This window comes from Dermacentor andersoni, chromosome 4 (assembly GCF_023375885.2).
Source record: "Dermacentor andersoni chromosome 4, qqDerAnde1_hic_scaffold, whole genome shotgun sequence".
Taxonomy (NCBI): Eukaryota; Metazoa; Arthropoda; class Arachnida; order Ixodida; family Ixodidae; genus Dermacentor; species Dermacentor andersoni.
In genome coordinates, this window is record NC_092817.1 from 3,188,376 (window position 1) to 3,205,982 (window position 17,607).

Consider the following 17,607-nt stretch of genomic DNA (forward strand, 5'->3'; position numbering starts at 1 on the left):
ATTTCTACAGATTCGGTCGGCTCGGTCTGCTTCACCTGTGCTTCTTATTTTGTGGGGAGATACTTTCTCGGGTTATCCCTTCCATCTGAACGCCCGTCCTACATGTGTGTGCCTTCCTCCCTAGATCGAATATAACACCGTTATCTTGGACCCTTTTTGTGTATTTCCACAGATTCGGTCGGCTCGGTCTGCTTCACCTTTGCTTCTTTTTTCGTGGGGAGATACTTTCTCGGGTTATCCCTTCCATCTGGACGCCCGTCCTACATGTGTGTGCCTTCCTCCCTAGATCGAATATAATACCGTTATCTTGGACCCCTTTTGTGTATTTCCACAGATTCGGTCCGCTCGGTCTGCTTCACCTGTGCTTCTTTTTTTGTGGGGAGATACTTTCTGGGGTTATCTCTTCCATCTGAACGCCCGTCCTACATGTGTGTGCCTTCCTCCCTAGATCGAATATAATACCGTTATCTTGGGCCCTTTTTGTGTATTTCCACAGATTCAGTCGGCTCGGTCTGCTTCACCTGTGCTTCTTTTTTCGTGGGGAGATACTTTCTCGGTTTATCCCTTCCATCTGAACGCCCGTCCTACATGTGTGTGCCTTCCTCTCTAGATCGAATATAACACCGTTATTTTGGGCCCTTTTCGTGTATTTCTACAGATTCGGTCGGCTCGGTCTGCTTCACCTGTGCTTCTTATTTTGTGGGGAGATCCTTTCTCGGTTTATCCCTTCCATCTGAACGCCCGTCCTACATGTGTGTGCCTTCCTCCCTAGATCGAATATAACACCGTTATTTTGGGCCCTTTTCGTGTATTTCTACAGATTCAGTCGGCTCGGTCTGCTTCACCTTTGCTTCTTATTTTGTGGGGAGATACTTTCTGGGGTTATCTCTTCCATCTGAACGCCCGTCCTACATGTGTGTGCCTTCCTCCCTAGATCGAATATAACACCGTTATCTTGGACCCTTTTTGTGTATTTCCACAGATTCGGTCGGCTCGGTCTGCTTCACCTGTGCTTCTTTTTTCGTGGGGAGATACTTTCTCGGTTTATCCCTTCCATCTGAACGCCCGTCCTACATGTGTGTGCCTTCCTCCCTAGATCGAATATAATACCGTTATCTTGGACCCCTTTTGTGTATTTCCACAGATTCGGTCCGCTCGGTCTGCTTCACCTGTGCTTCTTTTTTTGTGGGGAGATACTTTCTGGGGTTATCTCTTCCATCTGAACGCCCGTCCTACATGTGTGTGCCTTCCTCCCTAGATCGAATATAACACCGTTATCTTGGACCCTTTTTGTGTATTTCCACAGATTCGGTCGGCTCGGTCTGCTTCACCTTTGCTTCTTTTTTCGTGGGGAGATACTTTCTCGGGTTATCCCTTCCATCTGGACGCCCGTCCTACATGTGTGTGCCTTCCTCCCTAGATCGAATATAATACCGTTATCTTGGACCCCTTTTGTGTATTTCCACAGATTCGGTCCGCTCGGTCTGCTTCACCTGTGCTTCTTTTTTTGTGGGGAGATACTTTCTGGGGTTATCTCTTCCATCTGAACGCCCGTCCTACATGTGTGTGCCTTCCTCCCTAGATCGAATATAACACCGTTATCTTGGACCCTTTTTGTGTATTTCCACAGATTCGGTCGGCTCGGTCTGCTTCACCTTTGCTTCTTTTTTCGTGGGGAGATACTTTCTCGGTTTATCCCTTCCATCTGAACGCCCGTCCTACATGTGTGTGCGTTCCTCCCTAGATCGAATATAATACCGTTATCTTGGACCCCTTTTGTGTATTTCCACAGATTCGGTCCGCTCGGTCTGCTTCACCTGTGCTTCTTTTTTTGTGGGGAGATACTTTCTGGGGTTATCTCTTCCATCTGAACGCCCGTCCTACATGTGTGTGCCTTCCTCCCTAGATCGAATATAACACCGTTATCTTGGACCCTTTTTGTGTATTTCCACAGATTCAGTCGGCTCGGTCTGCTTCACCTTTGCTTCTTTTTTCGTGGGGAGATACTTTCTCGGGTTATCCCTTCCATCTGGACGCCCGTCCTACATGTGTGTGCCTTCCTCTCTAGATCGAATATAACACCGTTATTTTGGGCCCTTTTCGTGTATTTCTACAGATTCGGTCGGCTCGGTCTGCTTCACCTGTGCTTCTTATTTTGTGGGGAGATACTTTCTCGGGTTATCCCTTCCATCTGAACGCCCGTCCTACATGTGTGTGCCTTCCTCCCTAGATCGAATATAATACCGTTATCTTGGGCCCTTTTTGTGTATTTCCACAGATTCAGTCGGGTCGGTCTGCTTCACCTGTGCTTCTTTTTTCGTGGGGAGATACTTTCTCGGTTTATCCCTTCCATCTGAACGCTCGTCCTACATGTGTGTGCCTTCCTCTCTAGATCGAATATAACACCGTTATTTTGGGCCCTTTTCGTGTATTTCTACAGATTCGGTCGGCTCGGTCTGCTTCACCTGTGCTTCTTATTTTGTGGGGAGATCCTTTCTCGGTTTATCCCTTCCATCTGAACGCCCGTCCTACATGTGTGTGCCTTCCTCCCTAGATCGAATATAATACCGTTATCTTGGACCCTTTTTGTGTATTTCCACAGATTCAGTCGGCTCGGTCTGCTTCACCTTTGCTTCTTTTTTCGTGGGGAGATACTTTCTCGGGTTATCCCTTCCATCTGGACGCCCGTCCTACATGTGTGTGCCTTCCTCTCTAGATCGAATATAACACCGTTATCTTGGGCCCTTTTTGTGTATTTCTACAGATTCGGTCGGCTCGGTCTGCTTCACCTGTGCTTCTTATTTTGTGGGGAGATCCTTTCTCGGGTTATCCCTTCCATCTGGACGCCCGTCCTACATGTGTGTGCCTTCCTCTCTAGATCGAATATAACACCGTTATTTTGGGCCCTTTTCGTGTATTTCTACAGATTCGGTCGGCTCGGTCTGCTTCACCTGTGCTTCTTATTTTGTGGGGAGATCCTTTCTCGGTTTATCCCTTCCATCTGAACGCCCGTCCTACATGTGTGTGCCTTCCTCCCTAGATCGAATATAACACCGTTATCTTGGGCCCTTTTTGTGTATTTCCACAGATTCAGTCGGCTCGGTCTGCTTCACCTTTGCTTCTTTTTTCGTGGGGAGATACTTTCTCGGGTTATCCCTTCCATCTGAACGCCCGTCCTACATGTGTGTGCCTTCCTCCCTAGATCGAATATAACACCGTTATCTTGGGCCCTTTTTGTGTATTTCTACAGATTCGGTCGGCTCGGTCTGCTTCACCTGTGCTTCTTATTTTGTGGGGAGATCCTTTCTCGGTTTATCCCTTCCATCTGAACGCCCGTCCTACATGTGTGTGCCTTCCTCCCTAGATCGAATATAACACCGTTATCTTGGACCCTTTTTGTGTATTTCCACAGATTCGGTCGGCTCGGTCTGCTTCACCTTTGCTTCTTTTTTCGTGGGGAGATACTTTCTCGGGTTATCCCTTCCATCTGGACGCCCGTCCTACATGTGTGTGCCTTCCTCCCTAGATCGAATATAATACCGTTATCTTGGACCCCTTTTGTGTATTTCCACAGATTCGGTCCGCTCGGTCTGCTTCACCTGTGCTTCTTTTTTTGTGGGGAGATACTTTCTGGGGTTATCTCTTCCATCTGAACGCCCGTCCTACATGTGTGTGCCTTCCTCCCTAGATCGAATATAATACCGTTATCTTGGGCCCTTTTTGTATATTTCCACAGATTCAGTCGGCTCGGTCTGCTTCACCTGTGCTTCTTTTTTCGTGGGGAGATACTTTCTCGGTTTATCCCTTCCATCTGAACGCCCGTCCTACATGTGTGTGCCTTCCTCCCTAGATCGAATATAACACCGTTATCTTGGACCCTTTTTGTGTATTTCCACAGATTCGGTCCGCTCGGTCTGCTTCACCTGTGCTTCTTTTTTCGTGGGGAGATACTTTCTCGGTTTATCCCTTCCATCTGAACGCCCGTCCTACATGTGTGTGCCTTCCTCCCTAGATCGAATATAACACCGTTATCTTGGGCCCTTTTTGTGTATTTCCACAGATTCGGTCGGCTCGGTCTGCTTCACCTGTGCTTCTTATTTTGTGGGGAGATCCTTTCTCGGGTTATCCCTTCCGTCTGAACGCCCGTCCTACATGTGTGTGCCTTCCTCCCTAGATCGAATATAATACCGTTATCTTGGACCCCTTTTGTGTATTTCCACAGATTCGGTCCGCTCGGTCTGCTTCACCTGTGCTTCTTTTTTTGTGGGGAGATACTTTCTGGGGTTATCTCTTCCATCTGAACGCCCGTCCTACATGTGTGTGCCTTCCTCCCTAGATCGAATATAATACCGTTATCTTGGGCCCTTTTTGTGTATTTCCACAGATTCAGTCGGCTCGGTCTGCTTCACCTGTGCTTCTTTTTTCGTGGGGAGATACTTTCTCGGGTTATCTCTTCCATGCGAATGCGCGTCCTCGGCAGTGAGCCTTCGCCGCGTCGTGTACTCATCAGCTAGCCGAGCCGCCTTTCCTACCGTGTGTACAGCTTCTCTATCCTGCACACAAACTGTGCGGTATGCTGCAATAGAATCGCTCGTGACAGATGCATTTAATAACTTTGTATCTACATTCGTAAAATAAGGCGCGCTTACTTTATGCCCTACGAGGTTCGTTTTCAGACCGTGCGCAAACTGAGTAGTCTCGCTGCTCTGTTCGCTCGCGTTCCTGAAATGCTGATTGAATGCTTCCCCATAAAGTCGCCATCTTCTCAGGAGCGTTTGCTTTGCTTTCTTGCAGTTCACCTCGTCACTCCCTTTGAACCTTGCGACTACGGTTGCAGCTTCACATGCCAACAAAGTAACCAACCGTAGCGGCGATGTGCCCGGAGCGAAATTACACCTGAATTAAAAACAATGCGATGTGCTCGCCCACCTTGTGTGGTTTAATCCACTTGTCCATACGACATAGTTCGACATCACACTGTCTACAATAGCTGTTACTTTCACTCCCCGTCACCGCACGCGCCTTCTGAATTTCAAGCTGTAGCTTTCTTATCTTTAGGTCTGCCATCTCTTTTTCATGTTCTTTCTGCTGAGTTTACTGTACAGATCCCCAACTAAGGCAATACTTTCGTTATCATTGCCACTATGTCTAATTGCTTTATGAATTGCTGGCTTTCTTATTCCTTCGTTAGTGTCCTCTTCGCACTAACTAACTCTTCGTACACTAACAGCAAGTCTGGCTTTTTTAACCTTCTCATCTCGATGGCAGATGTCTGCAACGTTGGCTAAACCTTTACGCAATGTACTTGTGCAAAACAAATATACCAGAAACACCACTATTCCAAGTACAACCAAAACAGTTACCCAAAATTTTACGTCTGACGAATCAAAAGGAAAAAATATGGAAAACACCTAAGCTTCACCTCGAAGAGTAGAACCCGACAGCATTCAAAGATCCCTTATTGCTTCTCACGCTTCCCGGCAACTGCCGCTTATGTAACCGTAATGTTTACCGGGAAAGGCAGGCTGCGAACGTTATGCACGAAGGCGAGCTTCCTGGTAGAAGCGCGGCCTTGGGCCGCGATGCGGCGGAGGCGAACTCCATCTGGAGCTGTTGCCAGGAATAGGGCACGCCGCTTTATGGCCTTTGTGATTTGCACGCACAAATGTGGGAGGCCATGGCCGCTCTAAGCATGGTAGAAACGCCGCAAAAGGGGTTTGTGATTTTTTTAGTCTTCGCATAACGGAATTATGTTTTTTTCGTATATTCAAGTTACAATCCGACGCTATCATATCTATATAGTTTGTGTGTGAGTCGTACTTTACGATTTTTCTGACGTATTTTACCTTGAGGAATTCAATTCAGTAACTTCCTTGCGCTCCACGGAGGGCCTGCGTCGTTGTGTATGCATGGTTCGAGATGATTTTTGCCGACATGACGCTGAGCCCAGTTTTCTGGGACACGGGGCACTTAAAGGAGTACTGACACAAAATTTAGAAGTCGAGTTAATGTGTGAGATCAATTTATGTGGGCACACATACATCGTCTGCAAAATATCAAAGGCGAATACAGCTTAGAACATATTTAGAATCAATTTTAAAGTACGTGCGCCCAGCCAACCGCGAAATGCGGCATCTCGCGACATCATCAAGAAAGGAATGTAAACAACCGAGAAAACGCTACGTGACGGGTTTGCGCTGCCATCGGGGCGGGTCGTGCGAGCAAGTTTCTCGCCGCTCCGATTGTCCCGGTCTTTTTATTTTTTCCTGGTCATGACGCTGATCTCATTTGGCGCTGACGCCGGCACAAAAATCGGCTAAAGTTTGTTTCTGGCACGAACTTACATATAAAGTGATCTCGAAAGTGTGCATGTTATAAAACGTTGCGCTATATAGTAAATAGGCGTTATTTTGACTCGCAAGCGGTCAGCGTAGCCGCCGCTGCAATCGTCACTGCGAAGCGGCCCGCCTGGCTAACGTGTTTTCTCATCGCTACCAACGGCGTCGGGAAGTCTAATTGTATTGTCACTCACCAGAACATAAATGTGCAGACGCTGGTTGTGTTGACGAATATTAATGCTTTATAACCAGATGCGGACGGGTCGCAAGGGCCGTCGGCCTAGGATCCAACAGCCATCGAGGCTATAGGCCTATATACCGTTTCGCAGGGATCGCCAGCTCGCCTGGCTTGCTCGTTGGCTTTACCATCGGCGTCGCTAAGCGGCAGAAGTGGTCCGAGTTCGTGCGCGCCGCTGGACGCTTAAAATGGACCCCACGGAAGAGCAGCCAGATTTTCTCATTTCATTTCGAGCGTGCCTGGTATAAACAAAACGGGCCGAGGTTAGAGTAGTCCGGCGGTTTTCCACCAAGACTACGCACCACCAAGCATGACGCTGTGCCGACATTTACCCCGCCTTGTGTTCTGCTCCAGAATATTCACACGTGTACTTACATTTATCGGGCGACCACGTTTCGCCGCCTAACAAATCTTATCGCACAGCGCGGGACGCGCCTGCATGTATCCGAAGTTTCTGGAAAGTTATCGATGCTTCTATCCGCTGTCTGTTGACGCCGAACCTTGTGTTATCTGATTTATTCGCCTGACGCAAATGGTGTAGAACTTTGTGGAAGGCACGCGGGTCCCAACGATTAGTCTGGAACGTTCGACGATTGCTGTATAAAAGCCGACGCGCTTCACCCGCTGATCAGATTTTCGACGATCGCCGACCGTGTTCGCCGCCATCGTTGTGCTATAAGTGTAGCCTGTTTTTGTGGGCACAGGTTCGCCCAATAAAAGTTAGTTTTGTGTTTCACAGTATTGCTACTGTGTTCTTCAACGTCACCACCACGTGACATCTGGTGGAAGTGCTTTTCGTTCATGTACCGGACGCCCCCGACAAGCCGTGATCCAAGCCCGGACCGCAAAGAGAACACCAACGTAGTCTCGGACCATCGAGCAAGCCGCCGTCTTCAACAGCTGCCCCCCGAGCACGGACTTCTACCTGAGAAGACCAAGAAGATTGTGGCCAAGGCAATCCCAATGGCAGCCCCAGCGTCCCCCATCGTGCTGCAGCAGCCCAGGGAACCTCCGACGTTCCGCGGATCAACATTCGAGGACCCGGAAACATGGCTCGAGACGTATGAGAGGGTCGCTGCATTTAACAGCTGGACCAGCGACGACAAACTGCGACATGTCTTCATCGCATTGGAAGACGCTGCCAGGACGTGGTTCGAGAATCGAGAAGCCACTTTAACGACGTGGGACCTGTTCCGAAGCAGCTTCTTGCAAACATCACAAGCGTGGTGCGAAAAGAGCGAGCCCAAGCTCTACTAGAAACCAGAGCGCAGCTGCCAAATGAGACGATCGCGATCTTCACGGAGGAGATGGCCCGTCTTTTCCGGCACGCCGACACGGAAATGTCGGAGGAGAAAAAAGTCCGATTCCTGTTGCGGGGCGTCAAGCAAGAACTTTTCGCCGGACTTATTCGTAACCCACCGAAGACTGTGGCTGAGTTTTCTGCGGAGGCATCGATGATCGAGAAAACTCTAGAAATGCGCCAGTGGCTCACGCCGCAGTACGCCATCCAAGAACTGGGTTCAGACGACCTTCAAGAGACCATCAGGGCCATTGTGCGCGAAGAACTGCGCAAGGTCCTGTCTTCGTCGCAGCCTCAAGTGGCCTCGATCGTCGACATCGTGAAAGATGAGGTTCAGCGATCGCTTGGGGTTCCTGAGGTGCAACCTCAATTACCGCAGCGATGACCAGAAGCGATAACCTACGCCGCCGTCGCACGCCGTCAAGGCTCCCCTCCGCGACCGCGCCAGGGTCCTGTAACGCCGCAATTCCGTCGTCCGCCGCCGCCGCCGCCAGCACGCCCACCCGTCGCCCAGCGCACCTACGCGAGGAAGACGGACATTTGGCGAGACCCCGACCACCGCCCGCTCTGCTATCACTGCGGAGAAGCCGGCCATGTGTACCGTCGATGACCATACCGCGACATGGGACTGAGAGGGTTTGCCGTCAACGCGCCGCGTCCGCAGCTTGGGGAGCGCCCACGTGACATTGCCGATTACCTAGCCGCCACTCAGTGGAACTCTCGATAACCGTCCCGTTCGCCGTCACCAGGCCGCTACCTGTCGCCGCAGCGCCGTCCGTACACTGGCCCAGCACGGGGACGGTCAGCGAGTCCATCTAAAACGGTCAGCGAGTCCAAACTAAAAGCAACAACCGATGGAGGTGCGGTTGCTGTTCGTCGAACTGACGAAGATCCTCCGCCGCCGAGGAAGACGCCGAAGAAACTACCTCGACAACATAACGACGCGCCGCCTTCCCGACGAAGTGTGAAAGCAAAGAATACGACGACGAAAGCCAACCTGACGACGTGCCATACCAGCCACAGGTCAACGCGACACAGCCGTGATCCGACGCCGAGACCTAACTGTAACGCAAGGCAAAGAACCACCGACCTCGACGTGCTTCTCGACGGCCACGCAGTCACTGCCTTAGTCGACACAGGGGCCGATTACTCCATCATGAGTGGACACATCGCCGCCCAGTTGAAGAAGGTTAAGACTGCATGGGAAGGCCCTGAAATTCGGACCGCTGGAGGACACCTGATTACGCCGACTGGAATCTGCACGGCAAGAATTACTGTTCACGACCGGACTTACCCTGCCACCTTCGTTATCCTCCAACAATGTTCACGCGACGTCATTCTCGGCATGGACTTCCTAAACCAACAAGGCGCACTCATCGACCTGAAGTCGAAGTCAATAACCCTGTCTGAAGATCAAGCGATACCGCCGGAGAGCTCTCGTAGTCAGCATGCCTTAAGCGTGCTCGAAAGTCAAGTCAGCATCCCGCCCCGCTCCAGCATTGTCATTTCCGTCGGCACCAAAACACCTGCCGACGTAGAAGGCGTCACCGAGGGTGACCAACGCCTACTACTAGACCGTGAAATTTGCGTCGCAAGAGGGATCGCTCGACTCCACGGAGGGAAAACGGAAGTGATGCTAACCAACTTCAGCAAACAGTTCAAGCACATCAGCAAGGGCACGACAATCGCGTACATCGAGGAAATTCTGGAAACGAGCAATGCCTTTGTCCTCTCAGATTCTGCAGCATCTACCCCGCCGACCATAGTCCCCGAACCAGACTTCGACGTAAATCCAAGTCTCCCCACGAGCAAGGAGCAAAAGCTCAGAAGTCTTCTCCGACGATACAAGGACTGCTTTTCGACTTCATCGAAGATTCGACAAACACCAGTTGCAAAGAATCGCATAATAACCGAAGAGTGCGCTCAACCACTCCGCCAGAGCCCTTACCGAGTTTCGACGAGAGAACGTGAAGCTATTAGGCAACAAGTCGACGAAATGCTCCGCGACGACATCATCCAGCCGTCGAAAAGCCTGTGGGCATCTCCTGTTGTCCTGGTGAAGAAAAAGGACGGAACCCTACGTTTCTGCGTCGATTATCGTCGTCTGAACAAGATCAAGAAGAAGGACGTATACCCCCTCCCACGAATAGACGACGCATTGGATGGGCTCTGCAACGCTAAGTACTTCTCGTCGATGGACCTCAAGTCTGGCTATTGGCAAATAGAAGTCGACGAAAGAGATCGCGAAAAGACCGCCTTCATCACCCCAGACGGTCTCTACGAGTTCAAGGTTATGCCATTCGGACTATGCTCGGCGCCTGCAACGTTCCAGCGCGTCATGGACATGGTTTTAGCAGGATTGAAGTGGCAGATCTGTCTCGTATACTTGGATGACGTCGTCGTCTTCGCCGGAAATTTCGACGATCACCTTAGGCGGCTTGCAACAATAATAGAGGCCATCAATTCATCAGGGCTCACTCTGAAGCCAGAAAAGTGCCGCTTCGCTTACGACGAGCTTCTGTTCCTAGGCCACGTCATCAGCAAATCCGGAGTACGCCCCGACCCGCAGAAAACAGCTGCCATCGCGAAGTTCCCGCAGCCCATCGACAAGAAGGCCGTGCGTAGATTCCTTGGCATGTGTGCCTACTACAGGCGCTTTGTCAAGGACTTTTCACGCATCGCTGAGCCGTTAACGCATCTAACCAAATCGGATGTCGAGTTCAAATGGCAAACGCCACATGCCGACGCATTTTAAGAAATAAAACGACGTATGAGTCACCGCCGGTACTAGCACATTTCGACGAAGACGCCGATACCGAAATCCACACTGACGCCGGTAGCCTAGGCCTCGGTGCCTTCCTGGTCCAGAAGAATGACGGACATCTGAAGCAGCAGAAGCTTGATGTGGACGAGTTGGTTTTGCATACTTGATGAAAAGAGCGCTACGAAGACGAAGACTAAAAGAACAACATGTACGACGGACAAGGCGCCTTGTCGCCTTGTCCGTCGTACATGTTGTTCTTTTAGTCCTCGTCTTCGTAGCGCTCTTACGACGGACAAGGCGCCTTGTCGCCTTGTCCGTCGTACATGTTGTTCTTTTAGTCCTCGTCTTCGTAGCGCTCTTTTCATCAAAAAAGACGGACATGAACGGGTAATATCTTACGCTAGCCGGTCGCTGTCAAAAGCGGAAGGCAATTATTCTACGACTTAAAAGGAATGCCTCGCCATCATTTGGGCTACAGCGAAATTCCGCCCTTACCTATATGGCAGGCCATTCAAAGTCGTCGGCGACCATCACGCGTTGTGTTGGCTAGCTAACTTAAAGGACCCTTCAGGACGGCTGGCGAGGTGTAGCCTCAGACTACAAGAATATGACGTCACGGTAATATACAAGACACTCAGACGCCGACTGCCTATCACGCGCCCCCACCGATCCCCCGCCGGAAGACGACGACGATGACAACGCCTTCCTCGGAATAATAAGCGCAGAAAACTTCACTAAAGAGCAACGAGCAGACCCGGAGCTAAAAGGTCTGGTCGAGTATTTGGAAGGGAACACCGACGTAGTACCTGGGGCATTTAAGCGCGGATTTTCTTCGTTCACATTACAAAACAACCTGCTCGTAAAGAACTTCTCACCAGTCCGCGCCAGCTACCTTCTTGTTGTTCCGGCAGCGCTGCGTCCAGAAATACTGTACGCCCTACATGACGATCCAACCGCTGGGCACCTCGGATTCTCCCGAACGCTGTCGAGGATACAGGAAAGGTATTACTGGCCGCGTCTGAACGCCGACGTCGCTCGTTACGTCAAGACATGCCGAGACTGTCAGCGACGCAAGACACCACGGACAAGGCCAGCAGGATTACTACAGCCGATCGAACCTCCTCGTCGACCATTCCAGCAGATTGGGATGGATTTGTTGGGGCCGTTTCCGACGTCAACATCCGGGAATAAGTGGATCGTCGTGGCGACGGAATACCTCACCCGCTTCGCTGAAACTAAAGCTCTACCGAAAGGCAGCGCAGCCGAAGTGGCGAAATTTTTCGTCGAGCACATCCTTCTGCGACATGGTGCCCCAGAAGTCCTCATAACTGACAGAGGAACGGCTTTTACAGCAGAGCTCACCCAAGCCATTCTGCAATACAGCCAGACAAGCCACAGGAGGACAACTGCCACCACCCGCAGACGAATGGTCTCACGGAGCGCCTGAACAAGACCCTCGCCGACATGCTAGCAGTGTACGGACGTCGAACACAAGACCTGGGATGCCGTCCTGCCGTACGTAACATTCGCTTACAACACGGCGGGGCAAGAAACAACACAGATCACGCCGTTTAAGCTGGTTTACGGCAGGAACCCGACGACGACGCTCGACACCATGCTGCCGCACGTCACCGACGAAGATAATCTTGACGTCGCGACCTTTCTCCAGCGCGCCGAAGAAGCCCGACAACTCGCCCGCCTAAGGATCAAGAACCAGCAGCGTACCGACAGCCGACACTACAACCTCCGACGACGCTTCGTCGAGTACCAGCCCGGTGACCGTGTTTGGGTTTGGACCCCTATACGCCGACGAGGACTGAGCGAGAAGCTTTTGCGTCGCTATTTCGGACCGTACAAGATCATCCGACGTATTGGCGCACTGTACTATGAGGTCGTGCCGACGGCATTTCGCTGTCACAGCGGCGCCGCTGACGACCTGAAATTGTCCACGTTGTGCGACTCAAGCCGTACTACCAGCGTTGATGAACTTTGGGACCTCGCGTAACTGCCTTTTGGACATTGTTTCTTTTAGTTGTTTTGTTACTTATGTTTAATAAGTGTCCTTTTGTGTTTCGCTCTCTTTTATTTGTAGCATAGGGACGATGCTTTTAAAGAGGGGGTACTGACATGTGTACTTATATTTATCGGGCGACCACGTTTCGCCGCCTAACAAATCTTATCACACAGCGCGGGACGCGCCTGCATGTATCCGAAGTTTCTGGAAAGTTATCGTTGCTTGTATCCGCTGTCTGTTGTCGCCGAACCTTGTGTTATCTGATTTATTCGCCTGACGCGAATGGTGTAGAACTTTGTGGAAGGCACGCGGGTCCCAACGATTAGTCTGGAACATTCGACGATTGCTGTATAAAAGCCGACGCGCTTGACCCGCTGATCAGATTTTCGACGATCGCCGACCGTGTTCGCCGCAATCGTTGTGCTATAAGTGTAGCCTGTTTTTGTGGGCACAGGTTCGCCCAATAAAAGTTGGTTTTGTCTTTCACAGTATTGCTACTGTGTTCTTCAACGTCATCACCACGGGACAATATGCTTCATTCCCAAAGCGCGCTCGACGAATGGTTCGTACTACTTGTAGCAGTGCGTAGGCATATTGATGGCTGTCGCTATTCGTACTTTCCGAGTCGCTGCTTTGTAGTGGATGAAATGAAATGTGGTTGGCCATGTTTAATTCGGCGTCGACTACCGCAAGCAGGAAATAGTCGCCACTGGAGGACCAAAATGAGGGCGACGATGATGGCAAGGACATCGCAAAGCACGTGCAGGATTACCAGACGAACTAGCAACACGAAGCTCGCGATGGCTCGCGCGCCGGCGGGGGCGCTGGCGTGCGTACGTCACAGTTTTGTGCGATCACGTGTCCAGCTGTGTTTACATTCCTTTTTTCCCCCATCTCGTTGCTCTCTCAAACCGAGACTTGCACTGGTCGCTACAAACAAGGCTCCAAATAATTACCTGCCGCGTTCTGAAGCGAATGATGTTTCGTGCCGTGATTACTGGATAATTAGCTACTTACTGCAGCGGAAAAAACAAGATTGAATATGTTTGTGTCAGTCCTCCTTTAACAAAAAAAGCCACACGCTCATCCGTAGATACAGCGCCACGCAGCTCGGTTAGCCTCTCCCCTGTCCCCACTTGCTTAGGTGGGACCCCCAGGTGATAAGATATATCCTCAGCGTTGCCACCATTGTTGGATTTCTGAGACTGGAGGTTTCCTCCGGGGTGCCCGGCAGTTGCCTGTGCGAGGTCGGTGTCCGGAAACCTCCAACGCTCTCCGGCTTGATAAGTTCTTGCGGGCTGAAGAGTGCTGACGCTTGGCGAAGAAACAATTAACTCTGTTTATTTCTCATTACTGCCGCCATTAGGCGAAGAAGAAAAATAAATATTGTCACGTACGTGCTTGTGCGTCTGTGGAGAAAAGGACGTTGTGAGGTGAGGAGGAGGTTGAAGTGTCTCGACGATCGGTAGCTAGTGTTACCCTGACTACTGAGCTACAACCTTGTAACTGTATATATTGTAAATACAAATATTTTCTCCCCCGTGCGTGCGGGGTACTCTCGCCACAAGCCGGCCCTGGATCTTTGAAGAGGGCGTCACATCGGTTCCCCTGTTAAGACGGTTAAGCCAATGCTCCCGAGGAATGGTGGCACCGCATTTAGGGCACCATGCAGTGATCTCCAGTCGTACGTAAGGGACCGCCTTGGTCCCCGGACCCATAGTGCCACATCATCAGCGTAGATGGATCCCTGTGTGTGGTACCGGGTGTCTGCCGGTAGTGCGGCTGGAAAACTTGCCAGGGCTGCATTGAACAGGAACGGGCTCGCCACCGGTCCCTGCGGCACGCCGGTGGCGATGGCTTTGCGCCTCCGCAGCTCCGCGCGCTCGAGCAAGAGAGGAGGAGAGAAGAACATCCGGGCAAGTACGAAGGGCCCCGTGGTTGCGTGCGTTCGAGTGACGATAAATAAAATAATGCGGGACAAGAAACGCCTCCCGCCTCCCCCAAAGACAAACGTGCTAATAGGAGCCATGTCAAACTAGAATGTTCAGCCAAAAAAGGAAGTGCGAGGAAAGTGTCAAGGTACAAGAATCCCTGGTGTCGAAGCTATCGACGAAGAGAACCAAAGGCGAAAACCTCGAAAAGCCAACTGTAATTCACCTTAATCCAGCCTAATCCATGCTAATCCCCATTATTCGACCTTAACCTACCCGAATCTCTTTTAATCCACCTAATCGACCTTAATACACCTTAACCCTCCTTCATCGACCATAATCCTCCTTAAACACCTTAATCCAATTAATGACCAATTCTTACTTGCTTTGCTAACCATTAATCACCTCTTATACACCGACATGCTTTGCTTCGCTAATGGTCTTCCTCAGGTCACGTGGTATATTCTCTACCTCACAGCGCGACTTTGAAACATAGAGATCTAAGGGTTTCGCCGTGATATCTGCTGTGCCCGAGCGGATTGTACAGGCGAAATTCTATGTCTGCGTCAATTGCCTGCATTAACCGAATGCACAAAAAGACGAAACTGATTCCAATTGCTGCTGTTGAAAAGCTGCTAGAATGTCAATAGCATACTACATGTTAACGCTACAGCGTTAAGGGCACCGGGTCGGAGAAAATTGGGCGTTGGCGTCCAGCGTCGGGCGTTGTTTCAGCAAACACACTGTTGAACCATGCATACTGAACCACGCAGGCCCTCCATGTAGCGCAAGGAAGTTACTTAACTAATTGAATTTCTCAAGATACAATACGTCAGTAAAATCGTAAAGTACGACTTACACACAACCTGCAGACATGATACCGTCAGATTGCAATTTGAATATACGAAAAAAACATAATTATGGTACGCAGAAACTCAAACAGAAACACTTTTTATTATGATAGCGTTGTCCAGCTGCCATTTGAGGAGTGGCGTTTAAGTAAAAACATAATTATGTTACGCGGGAACTAAAAAAATACCAGAAGCCTCTTTTCCAGCGTTTCTAACATTCATAGAGCGCGCATGGCCTCTGAGAATTGCGAGTGCCGGCGCGCGTAAATCTCAAAGGCCATAATTCGGCGCGCCCGGTTCCTCGCAACACCTCCAGATGGCACTTGGCTCCACCACTCCGCTTTACATGGAATGTGAAGATTTGCGCCCAGCGGTCAATTTAGAAATCGTCGGCCCCCTTGAAATTGTTGGTTTCACCGAGAGCAGCGGGAAAGTGAACATGTCCGCTTAGAGATAAGTAAGAGGCGATTGCAAGATTGGTGGAAGTAGGGAAACGACAAACGGAGGCGTACAAGAACAAAATTCACAATAGGGGTTCAGAAACTTTTCACTCTTTCTTTTCACTCTTTTTTCACATAAGTAGGACATTATACACCGTTTCATACATCAGGTGCAACGTTGTGGAGGCTAGAGATACTTTCTGCAGGGGATGTGTTCACACTAAAAAATAGTTCGGTGTCTTTCGACCGATTTTTGTGAGAATGTTCTTTATATAAGGTCAATTCTCAATAAAAAGCAGAATTTACTCTTAGAAACAGACAACCTTTGCGCTCATTCGGCTGCTAACACGTTGTTTTATATCAGTTGGCTATTCGTTGTTTTTTTTCATTTGCATCCCGTCGCGGCAGCCTCACGTGCATGCTCGCGCGAGCAAACGCCGCTGGCGCCCAGCGAAGCACAGACACAACGCGCGGAGTCATAAAATTTCGAGACTGCACTACTTGCGCAGCTTCCACAGCGCTGCACCTTATGTGTGAAACGGAGTGTAGTCAATAAAATAACAAGAGCTTGATGGCGAAACCCACCGGCCCGTTTCAAAGGGGATGCTCATAACATCCATTGGTCCATCCATTCCGGCCCACGTAAGAGGCCGCGTTTCTGTTAGCAGAAAGCTCGCCTTCGTTCATAGAGTTCGCCGCATTTACCGGTAAACACTACGGTTACCTAAGCGGCAGTTACCAGCAAGCGTGAGAAGCGGTCAGGGATCTTTGAATGCTATCGCGTTCAACTACCGCTGCCACGGATCGGCCCGGCATTGCACCATCTTCGGGATGGGCCCCCGCAGGGGAAATGCTTAACGCCTGCTTCACCACCACCACGGGACGGCCCGGCATTGTACCACCACCAGCATGAGAATAATTGCAAATTGGTATACCAATCGATTACCTTTCTTTGGGAAAATGTATTCTATGCAACGCGTACGACGCATGTATTAGCGATTTCTTCTACCATTCCATGGTCGTTGACTGTGACGTTGTAACTGTGGTGCATTTTCGAATATTGCTTTCAGAATAAGCCTCCCTCTTTACTGATTTCCTTTATAGCACTGCCCGTATTGGAACAAAATATATTTGTAGTTTTTTTTTCTGCGTATAGAAGTAGGAAAAATATTCGCTATATTAAAGACAAACCAGTACCTTTAATATTCGACAATTCCAATAATGGGACGGGCCTGTAAGTGAACCACTACGTCATTGTATCGGCATTTCATTAGCGCTATAGAAAAATTACGAGAAAGCCGTCTTCGCCGCAAGAATTTCCTTCATCAAGTTCACAGTTTTGTCGTGACGTCCAAGCCTGCATGTTTAGGCACGTTAAGCTATAGCTGTGATTCGTATCCCGAATTTGGGGTGAAAGCTACATACAAGCGGCCGTCCTTAATTGTTGCAGGTACACCAGGTGTGCGAGAGGAACGCAGTGGCAGAGCACGCCCTTGTGGTCGAAGATGTGCACAAGTGGTACGAGGACGACTACACAGTGTGCAGCCTCAGCCTGACGCTTTCCCGGGACGAGTGCTTCGGCCTTCTGGGAGTGCATGGTTGCGGCAAGACGGCCGTGGCGAAGATGCTCGCGGGCCTAGCACTCCCGAGCCTGGGAGAATGTTACATGGGGCACGTGACTCTCTCCGGGTCACCCAGAGTCGTAAGCAGGGCGACGGCCGCGGGCAGTTG

At 50.3% G+C, this 17,607-nt stretch overlaps 1 protein-coding gene across 1 annotated transcript in view; it reads left to right on the top strand.

Moving 5' to 3' along the window:
• LOC140217077 (phospholipid-transporting ATPase ABCA3-like) overlaps positions 1–17,607 on the top strand; it is a 155,246-nt gene that overhangs the window by 52,574 nt on the left and 85,065 nt on the right. Inside the window, exon 4 of the mRNA XM_072287490.1 lies at positions 17,327–17,578. Coding sequence (XP_072143591.1) covers positions 17,327–17,578 — 252 coding nt within the window. The remainder of the gene's footprint in view (positions 1–17,326; positions 17,579–17,607) is intronic.